Raw genomic sequence first — 20217 nt, forward strand, 5'->3', positions numbered from 1 at the left:
CCTAGTTATATAAGCACTTAACCATGTGCATAGATGTCACTGTTCAGTTAGAACTTACTCCTGGAGTCTTTTCTCTAGTATCACTTTCCAAGAAAGAAAAAAACCCTTCCTTTACTTTCCGTTTTGGCAAAGAAGATATATGTGTGCAGCAAAATTGAAGTAAATGGGCGTTAAGCACATGCTTGAATGCTTCCCTGAACTGGGAGCTCAATTTCTAATGTGGCAGTGACTTGTAGAAAGGATACCTGGAAACATGGAGGGATCTATTTTAAAGGTCAAGCTTACTGCTCCCACCATATTCTGCGGCACTGTTGTGGTTACAACTTGCTTGAAGGCTCCATGAAAACCATCGAAACACGGCACAGACATGCCAGTCGTGACAGTAAGTCTGGATACGACCGCTTTGTCAGAATGCAACATGGCAGAATTAGTGCCAGTTACTGTAACAGAGTCAACAGCGCGTGACATGTTTTACTCAGGTTCGCGTCTGGGAACGGTGCCAGGCGGCGAGGGGAACATGACTCACGGACACACGCGTGCATGCTCAGCTCTCTTGTTTTGCTTAACGCACAGTCATATTTTCTTGAAGGGGGTGGCAAGGAAAGCATTTTGCTCTGGCGCTGCTAGGCAGACAGCACACCCCTCTCCCACGTGAACAGACAGTGTCGGCGGGATGCGGGCAAGCCTGTGGCCCAGGCGCTGCCTGACCACAGTGCGCCCCTGTACCGCTCCTGTTTCTTGCACCACCAGAAACTGGACGGAGCAGCAGGTGGAGAAGAGCATGTGGGGCACAGGCAGCCTGATGGGGTAGTCATTTGGCTGTCACTCGCTGCAATATGAAGTGACAAGGACACCACCTGGGAAATTTCTCTGCTCCGCTGCTCGGACTGCTGGATGCTTTACAGCAGAGAGCAGCTGAAGGAAGGTGGGTTTATAAACCGATAGTGGGAAACTACACCCAGAAGGCAGAGAAGAATCACAGAATCACAGAGTCACAGAATGGTAGGGGTTGGAAGGGACCTCTGTGGGTCATCTAGTCCAACCCCCCTGCCGAAGCAGGGTCACCTACAGCAGGCTGCACAGGACCTTGTCCAGGCGGGTCTTGAATATCTCCAGAGAAGGAGACTCCACAACCTCCCTGGGCAGCCTGTTCCAGTGCTCCGTCACCCTCAGAGGGAAGAAGTTCTTCCTCATGTTCAGACAGAACTTCCTGTGCCTCATTTTGTGCCCATTGCCCCTTGTCCTGTCGCTGGGCACCACTGAAAAGAGCTTGGCCCCATCCTCCTGACACCCACCCTTCAGATATTTATCGGTATTTATAAGGTCCCCTCTCAGCCTTCTCTTCTTCAGGCTGAACAAGCCCAGCTCCCTCAGCCTCTCCTCATAGGAGAGATGTTCCAGTCCCCTCACCATCCTCATAGCCCTCTGCTGGACTCTCTCCAGTAGCTCTTCATCTTTCTTGAACTGGGGAGCCCAGAACTGGACAGAGTACTCCAGATGAGGCCTCACTAGGGCAGTGTAGAGGGGAAGGAGAACCTCCCTCAACCTGCCATTGGCCTTCTTGGCAGACAGGGCAGACTGCTAGCACTATGTATCCCAGCAAACCAGTTAAATGTCAAGGCTGAATGATCTTCTCTGGAGATATTCAAAACCCGCCTGGACAAGGTCCTTTGCAGCCTGTTGTAGGTGACCCTGCTTTGTCAGGGGGGTTGGACTAGATGATCCCCAGAGGTCCCTTCCAACCCCAAACATTCTGTGATTCTGTGATTCTATGGGAGAGCTAGGAGCAATCTCCTTTTTAATCCAGCCATCGATAACCAGGTTCTGGAATATCAAGTAGGACAAGATGAAATAATTGTTTTCCTCACTCTCCCCGTGCACAAACAATGAACGAGAGCACAAACATCAGCAGCATCTCCGAGAGGGCGAAGCTCGCTTTTCTGCCTGTCTGTCTGCAGCTCCCACGAAGGGCTGCACTGTCAGGCAGCAGAACAGGCGATTCTTCCCTTGAATCGTGAGCGTCGAGCCGCGAGCCATCAGAGCCTTTCAACGCACCTCCGACACGGCCAGCGGCATGGCGGCTCGGGTGCGACCGGTAGCCTGGGTGTGGCGAGGGCTGGACCTGCACGCCAGCCTCTACGGGAGAAGCAGCGGTGCTCTGCTGCCTGCGTGAGCCTCATCACGAATGCCGTAGATATTAAGGAATGTGCTACTTCTTCCAACCTTTCAGTGCTCTGTCTCTGTGCGCGCAGATGGGCGTTGGGAGACAGAAAGCCAAGTACAGCTAAGTGCACTGAAATGCTTTGCAGCTTTTGAAAATTTCATCCAGCATCTGAATCTGTTTATCTAACCTTTTTTTCCCTCTCCTCCCTTTTCTTTCTCAGAGAATTGCTCCTACTGTGCGGATGAAATGCACCAAAATGCAAACAAGCGAAATGTGGAGCTGAGTGACGTTGAATGCGAGTTCCTCCATTGCCAGATGTGAAAAGAACAAGTGGCTTGAAAACCGTAATTTGTTTTAAAAAAAATATAATGTGGTACTTCTGAGCAATTTGATGATTTAATGAGCACAGATGGATGTGGGATGAATTTCTAGGAGACAAGTGTTTTAATGTATCTGCTCAGCTTATTCCAGGACTAAGCATTATCCTTCGTAGTGCATGAAGGTAATTAATATTCCCCATTATGGGCATGAAAAAAGCCATATGATCAGTTAAGGAATGCAGATACACCAATGATATGGAAGTTGATTCATAAATCAATTAGAGAATCTCGCCTGCTGTGCCTAATTAGGGTTACTTCAATTATAGCTTATTTTCAGATTTAAGACTCAAGAATTAAAACGCTTAAAATTAGAGTAAGTTCCTTACCACCATATACTGCAATTGGAAGTATTTGCTCAGTTTTAGCAGTCTAAATCTATTTACTCCTGATTCCAGCACGGCTGAGCAGACGCAGCTAACCCGTGTTCCCCTGATTCTATTCTGCAGCTTAAAATTGTCATCACTTAAACGTTTCACTCTCCAGACCATCCTGAGGTGAACTAAGAAATTTATAGGATATGGGAGTAGCCCTGGCATGTCAAATAATGTGCCTGGACTTCTCTAGAGTAAAGCTTTGAGAGCAGCACCTCAACAGTCAGCTCTGGAGACGTCAGGGGATGTTCTTCCCAGCTTCTTTTCATGGCGACATTTAACTAAAGGTGCAGCATTTCACTGATTTAGTTACACTGGTGCTAAATCTGGTTTATATTGATTTAGCTTTTCTTATAGCATTAATCTAAAGTGATGTAGACCAAATTAAGTGTGCCTAAATAGGGATTGGTTTTTCACTCCTTTTACTAAATTGCTTTTTCATGGATTTTAAGGACAAGAGACTACTGTGATAGTCTGCTCTCACTGCCTTCATTACAATGCTGAAGGACTTGCCTGTATTTATTTCTGCTTGAAGTCTAATAGCTGCACTTGAACAACAGCATCTCTTTTAGACAAAATGCCCAGTCTAGAGCAAAAATTTTCCCATGTCTGTTTTGTCTGGAGTCTCTTACAGACTGTTACCAAGCCATTCCTAAGCCTGCTCTTTACCAGGTGTCCCAGAGCTCCCTGTATCACTCACTGCAAGTATATTGTTTTAAATCTTCCATCGTTCTTATGGTGCTTCTCTGAGGCCACTCCACTTTGCCTCACATTTGGCTTTTCTGAAATACCCTGTTACTCTGTATTCTCTTTACCAATGCATTGAATTAACTCTGTACCAAGGGGTCTGCGCTCTTCACCACCTACCTCCCACTTCAGTCCTCCATTCCGCAGCAGCAAAGACTTTAGGTTGGACAGTGCAGGTCCAAGACCCAGCTCGTGCTGGGCTACGCTAAATACATACACAATATTTTTCTAGTGATTTCTGATGTAGAGTTACATTTGATGCCAGTGAATCAGTTTTCTATCCACTTTGTATCTGCTGTGTCGGTTGTGTACGTGTACTCAGTAAGACATTTTAAGGTAACAAACCAGATGCCTTAGAAAAGTTTGAATTCGTTGCAGTGTCATTGTTACCTTCCCAACCACGTTTCAACCTGCATTCAGTAAAACACCATGCAAGGTGTGAACTGTCCTGTAGTATCGCTCATTCTGCCCTGCATCATCTGCTCCATGACCCCAAATGGACTGAGGGTTAGCTGGCTTGCCCAGTCCTTTCCCTTCAGCCTCTTTCATGTATTCAGATAAAAATAGTTTCTTTCAAACTTCTGGAACTTTGCTATTGTTCCAAAATTGTTTTAAATATCAACTCCAGAGAGTTCCCGAGACTGCTTTTTGAAAACACTTTGAGGCTTTTGTAAAAAAACATGTTCTCCTCAATCACTTTTTGAGTGGAAAGCATTTCAATAGCATTGTATCAGTGCATTATCTGTTCCCTTCCCAGTCCTCAAACTGCAGTCTTGTAGAAAATATTTACCAGAAGCCAGTATGATGCTGCACCTAGCTCTTTTCTGTACCCCTGTTTCTAGTCAGTTATCTCTCTCTCCATCTGCTTTTGTATTTCAGTGTTCCTACTCTATTCTTTTTGGGTTTGCAAGGTCAGCTACTCAAAGACACCAAGGTGCAGAGCAGGCTGCTGAAATGAACTCCAGAATCACTGGTACATTCCTCTCTAGAAATAAGATACGTTTCTGGCAACAGGTCACTGAAGATGGCACTACCTGTAAGTATCCTAAACAAGGAGAATTTGAAACTGTCTTTGGTATTGCAGAACAGGACAGAAAGGGCCTTGATGAGCAAACATATCACCCCTGTTGCCCCCAGGCAGGAAGCACCACATGACAACTCCATAAGTTTATTAAAACATAGGTATCTCACTTGAAATAGCCTCTGCTAACAGCATTTACACCCTCTGGGCTGAGAAAGCACTGCTGTCCTCCATCTTTAGATCAGGGCTGTACAGTGTCACGGACAGGTGCTGCTCACCACTTTTTCAATCAATGAATGTTAAACCTGCGCTGTGTGTCAAAGGATTTTCAATGGGCAGATGCATGTAAGCCCTCTCTTCCTGAAAGACAGCTGAGCCACCTATAGTCAATCCACAGAGCGGCAAAACTGCAATAACCCTTGAGCAGGTTCAACTTGCAGCCCTCCTCCAAGTGCTCCCTGAGGATGCAGACGACCTCAGGAGATACTCAGCTTACCTTTCCCGGGGCAAAGGCTTGGGCTCTGGCCGAATAGCTGCCATGGAAGAGAGGGGCTGCCTGGCAGGAGAAGGGATGGAAAAATTCAAATCCAAGGAGCCTGTTTTTCTGTGCAGAGGCTCCAGCCCCATGGCTCCCTGCATTTCGCTCTCAATAGGGCATGAGCCAGCCCTGCCGTGGCTGGAGAGGGAGGAGAGCTCGGGTCCCACTGCCCCTTGCAGGACTCCTTCGATGGCTGCCTGGGGGTCATGCGTGGGGGACACAGACGGCGGGGAACGTGACTTCTTTTTTGTTGATGCTCCTGCTAGAAGTTTCAGCAGCCCACTCTTCTTCTCCTTCTGCAAAGGAACCAAAGAAAATATGGGCAGTGAGCAGACATACCAACTCCCTTTTTTTTTCTTTTGGAAAATCCCAATATGTGTGGCAGGAAACCTCCTAAAACTGCCATGACAAGAGGTGGATCCAGGCAGAACTTGAGCTTTTGGCAATAAAGATCCTATGAAAATCCCTCCCCACCCAACAGGACTCCAACTCCTTCAGCAGAGAAAGGACATAACAAACTGCAAAGACTATCTCCATTTTCAAATCCACCCAGGCAGTGATCATCTGCCTTTTGAAAGAAATACTGCAATTACAGTGGGACAGCAAAGCTACAAGCTTCCCAAGCAGAGAAGGTGGCAATTGAAGTACTGCCCTCCCTCTTCCAGGAGAATCCTGTCCCTCACCGGAGAAACTCCCCAGAAGTAACAAATCCGACCCTAAGGCTAAAAACCTCCTCCGGGAAGCTCAAGGGTCTGAGGAGGGATTTCAGATTCTAGCGCTCATCATTACTGCCTCGTTTACTACCTGATGCAGATTCACTGTAGGGAGAACGGAGGCACAGGACGGAGGTTGAACAGCTCTTTGCAGCGCGTGCTCCCCTTCGCATCCTGCACCACACAGCCGTACCTATTCGCGCCTCCCTCCCGGCAGTGGGTCACTTCTCCTTATGTGTTAAGGTAAAGGTATCACCTTTATGTTTAAGATAGACCAATTTTGCGGTCACAATTGGCAACTGCAGTGGCAGTGCATGGGAGGTTTAAAATTTCTACAAGGGTTTCTGATACAGAGGAACGAAAACAAGATAACAGCACCCTTTCAACTAATGTGGAAGAAAACCCAACAAACCTCAGCCTGAGTTACTGAAGAAACACATCTGACCTTGCGGGTTTTATAGCAGTGTGAGAAATCCTGCTGCATGTTTACCTCAAGTACACACAAATACCAAACATTCTGTCCTTCAGATACAGAGTTTTTTTGGCAGAGGGATTTGTGTGCAGGAAGTGGCTGTGCTCTGGTACATGCTGCACAGCGCTCAGCGAGCTTTGCAACCAGCAATGCTGTGCAGTAAATTTTCCACTATTTTTTTAATGACACAGGAAGTCTTGCAACAGGTCTGTTAGTTTTCTTCCTCTTCTGTCATAATTGCAAGCCATTACCCAAGACTATCTTCAGAGACTCGGGGCTGTGAAGTTTAGCTATATTTGATAATTTGTTCTATAATAGGATCCTAGCAGATAAAAACAAACCCAGCAACTGCAATACTTAGAGAACAGAAACTATCTCTCTGTCTTCAAGTAGGAACATTCTTTGGAAATACAAGCCAGTAAGTTGTTTATTCTCTATAGGCAAAATGTCCCATGCAAGGTTTAAAGGGATGCTCTTTTATGTGCTGATTCCTGAAGTAATTTCTCAAAGCAGCTTTAAAAATTGGGACGGCTACAATAAAATAAATACAAGCTTATAGAAGATGCTTGGATTTACTACAGTAAATGTACTTGGAGAATCTGATATCTCTGCTCCCAAAGTTCTTGTTTGCACTCTTCAGCTGTCAGACTGGTAAGAAAACAGAAATACCTTAGATGTCAAGACACAGAAGAGCTAAAATGAAGCATCATTATTATCACAGAGACAATGCCCACTGATTTTTGAAGAGTAGAGTCTGAACTACAGTTCCAGATCCCAGCGTCCTGCATACCACTGGTTCTAACTATACGCTTTGTTTAAAAGGGCATTTGTCACTTACAGGATGAAAGGATCCATCCTGCCAAGATGTTCACCCAGGCAGAATCCATGGAAGCTAGGGGAGGCTGGCCATATGGCACCATCAGGTCAAAAATACTAGATAAATTCCCCTGGAAACAATAGAAAAGCAGACCAAATATCCCTGATAGACATCTTCTTTCCCTGATGGGACAGGACTGTTGTGGGAACTGTGGTAGGTGTGCATGCTGGAATATACCTGGAGCACCAGAAAAATACTTCAGTGTTTCTCTCACTCTCTAATTAAGAAATATAGCTGCTGTCATCATTACATCAAATTTTAAAGCTCTTCACGAAATTGCAAAACTCTCCTTTCCCTGTGGCGCACTGAAACAATAGCTGTAATGATCCCAGCCTACTGTGTCAATATGCATTTGAAGGTGTCTAAAGGTCAGTGACAGAATACAATGGTCTTTGTGGGGCTCTGGAGAAATGGCTATTGTGCAGCAGTGAGCACTTTCAGCCTCTTTAATTGGCAGCTTTGCACATGCAAACTAACTACGTGAACTAACGCCCTGCATAATGAACGATTAATATTCCTGTGCGGTAGCAGCTTTTCTAATTTTTGCTTCTAATTTAAATACCTTGGCGAATTTTCATTAGAAAAACCTTGTGTGACTTAGACCATTTAAGGCGTAGAAGCAAAAATCTTTGGAAGGAAGGAGATGCATATAGTCACACCCATCTGCACATTAAAAAGCAGATGAGTCTGACAGTCATTCAATTTTGTTTACAAGAAAGGCTTCCACTCTACATGGTTAACCCTGGCATAAATTTCTACACTCAAGCTACTATCCCTCGGATAACAGACAGCTGCAATGAACTTACTGACGTACCCTTTGTTCAACTTCAACAAAAGGAAAAATAAAGAACTGGTTTTTAGCCCCTCTGAGTCCACTGAGCATTCTACTAAATTTTGAGGCTAAAAGATCTGTGTTCTCTAAGTAAGCTGATTTACTTCAGTTGCTAAGCCTAGACCAGCTAGTCAAAACCTGAAGAGTCCCGTGCTTCCCCTCGCGGCATCTGGCAAGATATGTAGAGGTGAACTGATAGCAGCCACTTCGGGTGCCTGCAGATTAGACATTACATCCAGCTCTTTCTCTGTTTGAGTCTGGCAAATGCTCTCAGCCTTCTGGTATCACGTTGCCAGATCCTCTGCCGATGCTGCTCAGAGCACTTCAAGCCAAACAAGGACTGTCAGGAGCTGATAATTTACTGTGATTTCTCTCATGAGAAACAGATTGAGTTTGAAGCTCCTGTGATCAGCAGTTCAACCTAAACCCTTTCATGCCTCCTCCTTCCATCTGTAACATGGGACTCAGTTAAAACTCTGCCTTATGCCATGGGAATTTGTTAATGACTCCAGTGTTACAAAGCTGTACATTTCTTTGAAAGCAACCGGTCCTTTTCTGTGGCTTTAATATTAAAAAAAAGACAAGATTTGGAATGGGATGTTAGCATGCAGTCCCAGTAGTGATTTATTGCAAGTGTCCAAGTATTATGAATTCATTTAATATTTAGTGCAATAGCAGCCATCCTTCACAAAAAATTAATTTAATATTTATATGGCTGTCCAAGACAGTCCTTTCTTCAGCAGTTTCACTGTAAATCAATGAAGCATTAATGGGCATAAATGCCCTAGAGAAATCTACACCGATTGGTTACAGACTCTGTGGGTTTTGAAAAGAGATAAGAAGTTTACAGAGGACGTATCTGATGACTTTCAGGAATTAAGTTTTTGAATGAAAAAAAAAGATTGTTTACATTTTCCATTCGCAGACTACTGTTTAATTGTCTTCTAGGAAATCTGTAATCTACTGAAACAGCTGTGTAATTATTGAGTTTTCTTTGTCTGGTCACTACATTTCCAATTGACTGCAAACTGTGTTTGACGTCCCTACCTCCTGAACCTGCCAAGGTCAGACCTTCGTATCTGTGTTGATGGATGGATTCACAATATGGACAGCACTGCTCCCATCTCCTGGTTACTGCCCACATGCTTAACTGAATTTAAATCATCACCTTTGTGTTGCTCAGGTTTTATTCTAGGAGGTTCAGAGTCAAAACTTCCAAACCATTAATTTCTCAAGGATCAATACTTTGTTCAAAAAAAACAAAAAACAAAAAAAGCAAAAGAGTGAAATTAGCTCTTTCAAATAAATCCTAGGCTGTTTCTAGCTAAGACAAAAAGGATTGAACATAGCCAGTATAGGCAGGCCAGAATTTCTTACTTCTTTAGCAAAGCCTATGTTTGAGACTCCATTCCTACGGTGTAACACGGAGGAATCTCAGTGGAAATCAGTCTCTGGAGCACAAAGGTGGGACGGGCAGTGTTTCTGTGATCCTGAAGCATACACCTGGGGAAGCCAGCACTTGGACAGGTGGAAGGTCCCTTGGTATGTCGCTGTGGGAATGTTTGGAAAAGTGAGTACAGTCTGAGCTTAAGAACTCCTGAAGAACTAGATCAAAATTAAAGTCTCAGATATGTAAATGTTGAAATATTTTGCTTCACAGTAATTGGGGATGATTTTTCCCCTCATTAATAACCCCACTTGAAGATAATAACTAGCTCTTCTTTCAGCTTCAGAGATGAGATGAGCATGGAATGCAGCTACTTCGCTGATGACTGAGTGATAACGGAGTCCCCCGTCTGCACAGTAATAATCATGCCATAATCCAAATACCAATTATATGTACTGGCTATATTAATACAGATCTTCTTTTTTTTTTTAACCATCCTAATAAACAGAAAATTCTGCTTTAGTTTCGTTCATCTGCAGCTCTAGTACTTAATTTCCCACCTATCCAGGTTCATTAAATAAATGAGGAAACTTTACTGCAGCTGATAGAAAAACTGGCTGTAGCCATTGAAATGAGGTAATTTCTCATGCAACACCTATATCTTTGGATATGCATTTATCATTTGCAGTTTGCCACTATTTCTCATGAGGCATAGATGACATACTGAACAAGACAACAGTAATTATACTACACAATTACTTTTGATTTGGGGGGAAAGACTAGTTTTGTGTCATATATTGACTGGAAATACTTGCCAAAAATATAGTTTTTAATGGAGGCAACTGCTTCTGGCCAGAAATCTGTTGTTATAATCTCAGTATACAAGTTGCATGCCAAGGAACAAAAAGGATTTTACGAACATAACACTATTAGCTTTTAAATACTGGTGAGAGTAACATGCATACTTGCATGCGCAAGCGTATTAGACTTATGGGCACTAATATGAAGACAATTAGTATTAAATCCAGGAGAAAATAAGTAATATTTCTTGTAGCAAGACCTGATTGGGACTTTCAAGTGTTTTGAAAACAAAACTGAGACGAAGAAATTAGTCTTCAGGTCCCAATACAGCAAAGCGCATATGCACTTCATCATGTACCTTTGTTGAACTGGGGCGGATGCAGGGCTTTAGAGACTACTAAAAGAGATAGAGAGAATCTAAAAATATATTTGAATATTCAATTTAGACCGAATACTAAATCTTTCAAACACTGGAAAAAAGTTAAAGGCTAGCTCAAAGGGGAAAAAAAAGCTGAAGAGGAAGCAGAGAGTCTCACCTATCGGTGAGCTTCCTGGAGGCTGCTGAATTCATAACAGACAGAAGGTAAAGGGAACACTAACACGACAAATGGTGAATGAGGGACAGATGATCTGCTACACCGATACTGTCTTTTTTCTGTGTTCAATAGAGGGAGAAGCTGATGGATGGATAGTTTTCTATTTCATTGCTTTTTCTGGTCTGGTATGTAGGGAATAGGTGATGGTTACGAAAAGGACGGGAAGTTAAGATATGCAACTTACTCCTTGCCCCAATAACAGTTTTCAGTGGTGTTTTTTGGGGGGAAGAGCTGAAACAGAGCACCAGAGAACTGAAAACTACTGCTGTGATGAAGTAACTCAGAACTGTGTACTAATAAAGTGAAATGCAAGGACAACACCAAAGGTTTCAAAAAATGTGTAGATGTGGCACTTCGGGATATGGTTTAGTAGGCATGGTGGTGTTCGGTGGATGGTTGGACTTGATGATCTTAGAGGTCTTTTCCAACCTATGATTCTATGATTCTATAAGGTGATGAAATCACGGTTCTCATGAAGCCCATGGTAACATTTCCATTTATTTCCAAGCAGCCACTATCTCTAGGATTAAGCTCAGGTGGATGAGTGCTAGTCCTGATTTTAGCCCATCTCTTCCTTTGAAGTGTGAGCAACCTCTATGCGGACACAAAAGAAGGGAGTAGGCATGATAGCCTTTTACACATTTGACATTCAGCTCCCTTCTTCACTCAGCAATCCACTGGATGTTTGATTATTCTACAACAAGTATGGGAACTTCAGGACAAAGCACTGGGATCTCCCCTTCTTTGCTCCACTCTCCTACCTCCACACAGCCTACACAGAGAGGCATAAAACATACATACTTCCCCTGGGGAATGTGGGCTCCCATCTCCTTTCAGGAGAAAACTCAGTTAATGAGTTTCATGCAAGTGCTTCAAGTGTGGGATGCCCCAAGCATGAACAAGAGTTCCTGCTCAGTCGTCTAAGAAATCCTCATCCTTTATTTCTGGAGGGAAACACTGGCACCCTGCAGAGCTGGGCACGTTCTGTGAATCCCAAGTGGAAGCAGGTACTTAACTTCCTCAGCGTGAAAAAACACGATCCAAGCCACTCTTCCCTTACCAGTATCCTCTGCTGGCTTCGAGACCTGTTCCACCTGTCAGATTTTGTGAATCCCATTTTCTAGGCACTTCATTCTACCCCCACATTAAATGGGAATTATGAATTTCAGTACAAAGTAAGAGCCTTAAATGTAATAAACCTCCATACTCAGCAAAAGTCAATGCCCATTGTGAATCTGGCCAAAAAACAAATGCAGTATGTGCTCTGGAAACACAAATCCCAAATATTCCCAGCCTACTATTGACTCTAAACCGCCTATTTTCACACAGAAAAGGAGTCACTCTAAAAACCTGATGCTCAGCAGTGTCAGAAAGGCAAATGAGAAGACTGGGAATTGTTAGCAAAGGTGTAGAGAAAGAGGTAAAAACCATCTGTAGAAAACAGTGCTGCAGGAAGCCCTGCCATGCCTACCTTCCTGAATGCCATGTCCTGTTCTGGCCACCACAGCTGGAATAGGATACTGCAGAACTACGAACAGCACAGAGAAGGGCAGTGAGGATCATGAGAGGTGTGGGACAATTCCTGTACATTGGAGATGCCTGCTTGGAAAGCAGACAACTGACAGGAAATATGATAGTGGCCTACAAAATCCCTGCCTGCACAGAGAAGGTAACTTGGGAACAGATTGGTTATTTCCCACAATACAGGAGTCAGGGTGAACCTAATGAGGCTATCAGGCAAATGGTCAAAACCAAAAAATAGGAAGAACTTTTGCACACAGCACATAATTAAACGGAGACTTGCTGCACACAGCATTGTGGAAGCCAAAAGTATGAAGAGGTTCAAAGGGGATTAGACAAATTAATGGAGAACAGATCTAGCAAGGGCTATTAAAATCATGGTAAGGATCCAACCTCTGCTTCAGGAAGTCCCAACAGGTAAACGAAACAGCACTTACCGCATACACAGGGTGACTTCACCTAGCTACAAAGAGGTCATAAAAATAGTGAGAATGATTGCTACGATAAAAAAATAAGCTATCTGGGCAAGAGCATAGGAAACGGGAAAAAGCCAGGAATGAGCCCTCCCCTGCGCCCTCACAACTTTGGGAAATCAGCTGTTCAGGGACTTCCTCAGCTGCAGCGGTCTGAGAGAGGGCAAAAGGCAGCCGGCAGGATGCAGTGTCAGCCAAGGAGAGACACAGAAGGTTGGGAACTGCAAACCCAGAGCACTTTCACAGCCCTGCAACTGCTATTTCAATTCCTCAGATCCATCTCTGCTGTGGAAAACATCGTAGATCAAGGGCTGCAGCGCTCACCTTGCACCAAGGAGCCACAAAAGTACTGGTGATGGGGCTGACAAGGCCCTACTGCTTCCTGGAGCCCAGCTAACCTGGCGTTGCACTGCCTTTGCACATACCAAGGGCTTCCTTGGAGCTACCATGGGGGTCTCCTACATAGTGCTACCTCATGTCTCAAAGACCTACCCTAAACCGAAGCCCAGCAAAGGTTAAACCTTTGTTTTAATGTAAAAGTCAAGTACGACTAGATGATTTAGGCAACTGTGGTAGACCATCTATACTTTCCAGAGAATTTAAGCAAAACAGCTGGACAGAGCATGAGCGTCCTTCTGAAACATTGGGTTAATTTATTTGAATTGGAGGAGAATCTATCACAGCTTCACTGACAGCATAGGATTCTGAAATCAGAAAAAGATGTATAAATACACAAACTCTTAGACAAACTGCTTAGAATTAGTGTTTTTAAATAAGATGATTTAGACTGACTGGTTAGCTTGCTGCTCCTTGTCTCTCGTAAGCAAGTGAAAAAGATTTATTGGTCACGGGGAGCACCAGGAGCAACACTCACATTTTGCAGAAAGCCACAGCAAGCTCACTCATTGAACACCTGAATGAAAGGGAATCAATGACAAAAGTCAGGATGTGCTTTGACATACTCTAGTCTGCACATAGTTAGCTCTGGTTCTCCCCATTCACAAGGGATGCATTTCATTTCAGAAGCAAACAGTTAACATTGCTTGGTCTTGCTTTGTAATCTTATTAAATGACAGGCAACTGAGACTTGTATTTTCATGGAAAGCAGAAACATGTGGGTAAAAGGTTTGGATTAGTGGAAGTCATCTTGTCCCTTGTTGCTGATCTATCTATTCCCGCTTGGTTGATATTGTTCCAGCAGCTGTGCCACCTCAGGCTGTAATTTCAGCACTTCCCATAAACTAAACGGTATTGGGCTGGCCTGCACTCAGAAGGAGGATTGCCTGTGGAAAATTCAGGCATCACAGGAGGTATATCCTTCTCTCAAAATCAGTTCCCCATGGAAGAGAAAAAGGGCTGTCTGTGGACAACGAAATATTGCCAGGATTTGCTTGTATGAGACACTGGAACACATTACAGTGAAGTCATTCCTACAAACAATTCACCAGTTCATAAAAGATGCATTTAGCTAGAGACTGAGGAGTCAGCTGAGACTGACAGAACATATCACACCCGCATGGACTGTGGCCTAGAGGTGATGAAAGCAGAAGCTGCTCTTGCTCAGGCAATGTATTTCTGAAAATTAACCGGGCTTCGCACTGCCGCTGGGGAAGCCTGGGCCAGGCGAGGGGCTGGAATGAGAGGGGCCCTAAGGGTTCTCAGATGGTCTGGCATTGTAGAAGCAGGCACCTTGACACCATCAAAGCCACGAGCATGAAAATTTCGCTCTCTCTGAAGGCTACCCACCAGTTTTGGCAGCTCCCACAGCATCAAATCTGAGCATCAAAAAAATCATTCCTATTGTATTTCATGCATTAAAAAAGTCAGGTCTTGCCCCTGCTCCCTCCTGCCCTCATTAAAGCGTGTCTCAGACAAGGCAAGTGGTACTTCATTAGCGTCAAGAAGAGAAATACCAAGGCGCTCAAGCTGACGGCTTCTTTTCTGAGAGTAAGGGGCAGCTCAGGCTCTCAGCGCCTGTGGGAGTGCAGGGAGTGCTCTGTACCCGCGGGCATCGCAGGCCTGGCTGCACCCAGCAGCACCGCACAGGGACAGAGCTGTTGTCCGGCACACTGAGGTGCCATCAGTTGTTATGGTGCATAAGCTTTGCAGGCAAAGTAGCTGAGGTTTCTGCAACGTCCCCTGTCAGCTGTGCTACAGGCATTTTCAGTCCTACTACGTCTCCAAGCATTGCCCTGTGAATTACTCCTGGGGCACATGGAGGTGGCTGAAGTCTTTTTCTCTTATAGGGACCAATTGATCATGTATGCTACCTAAAAAATGAAGAAAGAATCCCAGAGTCGTTTCAGAGGACTGCAAACTAAGTGGCTGCCAGTGTCACAGGAATGTCCAGGCATGTAAATAACAATTTCTTTGATAAAGTGACCAAGGCACTGTGGCTTTCCAAATGTCAAAACACTTGAATAGTAATTACTAGTAAGCTTTGCAATAGCAAAAGGCTTGCTAGAAGCTGCTCAAGGCCTGGCAGCATTTGTAATAGGAGCATCCTCTCTTATGCAAAAGTTGGATTTAATCCTTTTTCCTAGTTTCATTTTTTTGTTATGAAAAAAATACTAACGGAGCCATCAAAGACCATTAGCTCAAAAAACCTCCCAGTACCCATATACTAAAGTCAGGTCTTTAGGAGTATAAACTTCCCCTTTCTTAAATTAAAGAGCTGAGCAAGAAGGATCATCAATGAAAAACAGAGCTTCCCTAACAGAGCCAAACAGAACAACTAGGGTATAACCAGGGAAGGGAAGTCAATAGCACTGTGACTTTTTTAACTTTTGCACTAAGCCTGGTTTTACGTTGCAGTCCTATCCCTGCATTCTATCTTCCCTTCCTTCGTCTGTTGTATTCACTTCTTTTTCCCTGACACGTGACCTGCAGGTATGACCATGTAATTAATTGCAACTGAGCTGCACTGGTTTAACTAATTACCACCTGTCACGTGTGCCACCTAAGCCAAGTTCTGCATCTCGTCATCCTACCCCTTCTGTGAGACAACACGCATTAACTCAAATGTCAGGCTGAAGCTGATGCAGGTAACCGAAGGTGTCCGAGGACATGCTTTATGCCAAAGCTGGCAGTAGGATAATTTCAGTGGTGCAACCAGTGAGTGGCATCTCACACAGGTTGCACACGCAGTTACATCTGTAACCTCAAGAGCTCTCTGGACATAAATTTGTTGCTTGTCTGGACTATGCTATGCAATGAGGTAGTGACATCTGGATGGTGTTTTCATACATGACTACTGCAGAAATAATTAGCAATAACAGAAATAATTAGCAGTACCTCTCCTACGAGGACAGGCTAAGAGAGTTGGGGCTGTTCAGGTTGGAGAAGGGAAGGCTCCAGGGTGACCTTATAGCAGCCTTACAGTACCTGAACGGGGTCTACAGGTAGGATGGAGAGGGACTTTTCACAAGAGTGTGTAGTGATAGGACAAGGGGGAATGGCTCTAAACTAAAAGAGGGCAGATTTAGATTAGATATTAGGAAGAAATTCTTCACCACGAGGGTGGTGAAACATTGAAACATGTTGCCCAGAGAAGCTGTGGATGCCTCCTCCCTGGAAGTGTTCAAGGCCAGGTTGAATGGAGCTCTGAACAATCTTGTCTAGTGGAAGATCTAGTCCTGTGCAGCCTGCTCTAGGAGACCCTGCTCATGGCAGGGGATCTTCAAGGTCCATTCCAACCCTTACCATTCTATGATTCTATGATTCTATGACAACACATATACAGCGTATTCCTCTCTACTCTGCCAGCTAGTTGACTAATGCAGAAGAGGCCAGTGTGACCTGAAATAAAAGGTGGATCCTGCCAACTAACAGCAAGAAAGGGTCAATTTTAACAAACAAGCTCAAAATGCCTCTGTGAAGGTGTTGTCACATACAACTCACATCTGAAAATTATGGAAACTATATAAAGACAAAATCACTGCTGCACTGGAGCAGAAATGACAGCTTGGTCAAAACAGTCCATGTGTGAGCCCGCCTGCCATAGATGAAGATGAAAAATCTTTTCACAGAATCACAGATTCACAGAATGGTAGGGGTTGGAAGGGACCTCTGTGGGTTATCTAGTCCAATCCCCTGCTGAAGCACGGTCACCTGCAGCGGGCTGCACAGACCTCATCCAGGCGAGTTTTGAATGTCTCCAGAGAAGCAGAATCCACAGCCCCTCTGGGCAACCTGTTCCAGTGCTCCGTCACCCTCAGAGGGAAGAAATTCTTCTTCGTGTTCAGCTGGAACCTCCTATGCTTCAATTTGTGCCTGTTGCTCCTTGTCCTGTTGCTGGGCACCACTGAAAAGAGTCTGGCCCCATCCTCTTGACACCCACCCTTAAGGTATTTATAAGCATTTATAAGACCTTCTCTCAGCCTTTTCTTCTTCAGGCTAAACAAACCCAGCTCCCTCAGCGTTTCCTTGTAGGAGAGATGCTTTTACCCAAGTCAGATAACAGTGCAAGAAGATTTCCCCATGACTGCAGTGGTTGATCGACTGATGGTCTGTATAGACTGACAGCCTTTCTTATTTTCATTTTGGCAAAACAGTGTGGGTAAACAATGAATTAGAATTGTCTCATCTCCAATTTGATCGTGGTTGATTGGAATGTCTCTGGCTATAAAGACAACCGAATCAGTAGTGCATTATTTCAGTGATCACTATTTCTATTCAAGCTCTTGTACTATGAATACTTTGCTGTATCTGGCAATCTTCCCATAGCAGAGCAGGCAATATGATGAATATCTTGCACAAGTTTGTTCTTTCAACTTCTTCCTGCTAGGACAGCAATGTGTGTGTTTGAGGGGTCCCTTCCAGTCTTGCGTTCTCTCTGTTTTTAACTCAGCAGCATACGTGCAGAACTCAAGCTGCAGACAACCAGACGCTACTGGTTGCTTTGCACTGTTTTCCAGTCAATAATTTTCTGTCAAACCAAGAGGACATTTCAGGTAGGTACCAACAGGGCTTGTCTCAGTCCCAGTGCTAGTCAACCTTTTCATTAATTACTTGGTAGGTGAGCTAGAGAGTGCACTTCTAAAACCAGCAGTGGGCACTGAGCTGACTACTTCTGCAAGCAGTTGGAAGGTGTAGAGATTTTAGCTGGCATAGAGTTGATTTTCAGTGTAGTAGCTTGTATGGTGCTATGGTTTGGATTTGTGACCACACAAAGGTAATAACACACCCCTTTTTAGTTATTGATGAGCAGTGCTTGCACAGTGTCAAGGTCTTTCTCATGGTGCTCTGCCAGTGAGGAGGCTGAGGTGCACAAGAAGTTGGAGGGGACACAGCTGGGACAGCTGACCCCAGCTGACCAGAGGGATATTCCACACCACATCATGTCATGCTCAGCATATAAAGCTGCGGGAAGCAGGAGGAAAGGGGAACATTATTGAGAGTGATGGCACTTGTCTTCCCAAGTAACCGTTACATGTGATGGAGCCCTGCTTTCCTGGAGATGGCTGGACACCGGCCTGCTGATGGGAAGCAGTGAATGGATTTCTTGTTTTGCCTGGCTTGCATGTGAAGCTTTTGCTTTACCTATTAAAGTGTCTTTATCTCAATCCACAAGTTTTCTCACTTTCACCCTTCTGACTCTGTCCCACTTCCGAGTGAGTGGCTGTGTGAGGCTAAGCGGCCTGCCAGGGTTAACCCACACCAGAAGGATAAACAGGGTAAGAATTCAGAGCAATTTTCCTAAAATGGAGAAAAGATCCCAAATCACCATGGTGAAATCTGCAAAGACAAGCTGCTGTTAGGAAGGAGAAATCAAATGCACAGATACAAAATGAGAAGTGACTGGCCAGCCAGCAGCTCTGCAAAAAGGGATATGGGAGTTGCACTGGATCACAAACTTGGTGCGAGTCAAGACGCTACTGAGAAAAGGCGAACTTCATTTGGAAACATATTAACAAACATCAAATATGTAAACCATAGAAAGTGCTTATTCCATCCTAATTGGCACTAACAAGATCTCAGCAAAACCTCACTCTGGGGCATTGCTCTTTAAGACTCCAGCAAGAGGAAGACTGCCCAGAGGAGAGCTGAAAGTATAATCAGAGGGCTAGAAAGCATTACCTCCGAAGAAAGGCTAGGAACTGGGCTCAGTGAGGTTGAAAGAAGAGAATTCTTGAGGACTGAACACATTATTAGTTCTCTAATACGTGGAAGGCTGTCAGGAGAAAGCTGATCAGCTGTTTGTCTGGGTAAGGACACGAAGAAGCAAGATTCATTTGTAACCATAAAAGATTCAGGAGGGATAACACAGAATTTTCTGGCCTTAGGAATATGAAAGAGCAGGAATAGATCGCTCAGGGAAGTTGTGGAATGATCTTAACTGAACCATTTTAAGAAAAGTTAGGCAGACTTCTGTGGTGGATAGTCGGCATACATCTGATTTTCTCACGGCTCGTGAATGGCAACCCACCCCAGGCTTGCGGGGCCACCATCCTCCCTACCTCCTCTGTGCCACTCTCCCTGCTGGCCAGCCGTATCTCTCGGCCAGGCTGCATGTAAGCTCACCAACCAGGAGTATCTGGCTTAGATATAAAACCTGTCCAGAAAATTTTTACAAGTTGGAAAATCAGTTCTCTCTTTCATGTCCTAATCAAAGCCTGGCTTACGTGTTTCCCTTGCCACAGCAGGCACCATCATGTTGATAGGATACGCCTGCCCGACCTCCCCCCTTTTCTGTCTCAAAACTTAAGACATGAAGAATAATATGATATTGTACAGGAGGGAATAGAGATCTCTGAAGTCATAAAAAAAGCCAGCTAGTTCCATTTTAAAATATACCAGTTCTGAACTGATTACGAATTGGGACTAAAAACTACAGTACAGGAAATCTACTTTACTGCAAAATACGTTGGCTGTGGACTCACATTAAATTACTTCTTCTCTCCCTGAGGCATCTGGTGATGAAGCCCAATGCCAGTCTGCTGTTAGCGTGCTGCACACAGTGAGCTGTGAGTGAGGGTGAAGATTTTAGCTTCTGCAGTCGTCACTTACAGAAACGTATCAGTGAATATGAACCAAACAAAATATACGCAAAAAAGCAAAGCAACAGGTTGCGTTCTGCCTTTATAATGAATTGGTTTTTAAAAGGTTGACTGCTTGACACCCTATGGTAATTGATTACAGGCAGCCTGCAGACGTAGTGTCTGAAAAGCAACTTTTGCATGGTGTGCTTTCTGAATTCCTGAGACTGATCTTTTCTCCAGAGGGCATAATAAGAGCATTTTTTTTCCAGTCCTTCAGAGACCAGCACTGACTCCATGTCTTCACTTGGTCTGAAGGGAATTACTAGATGTTTGAGACATTCAGT

The 20217-nt window shown here is 44.3% G+C and overlaps 1 protein-coding gene across 1 annotated transcript in view; it reads right to left on the reverse strand.

The window, feature by feature from the left end:
* Positions 1-20217, reverse strand: part of SH3RF3 (SH3 domain containing ring finger 3) — a 259661-nt gene that overhangs the window by 8506 nt on the left and 230938 nt on the right. The window contains exon 9 of the mRNA XM_075425598.1: positions 5180-5517. Within this exon, the coding sequence (XP_075281713.1) occupies positions 5180-5517 (338 nt within the window). The remainder of the gene's footprint in view (positions 1-5179; positions 5518-20217) is intronic.

The sequence above is a fragment of the Opisthocomus hoazin genome, chromosome 1 (assembly GCF_030867145.1).
Source record: "Opisthocomus hoazin isolate bOpiHoa1 chromosome 1, bOpiHoa1.hap1, whole genome shotgun sequence".
Taxonomy (NCBI): Eukaryota; Metazoa; Chordata; class Aves; order Opisthocomiformes; family Opisthocomidae; genus Opisthocomus; species Opisthocomus hoazin.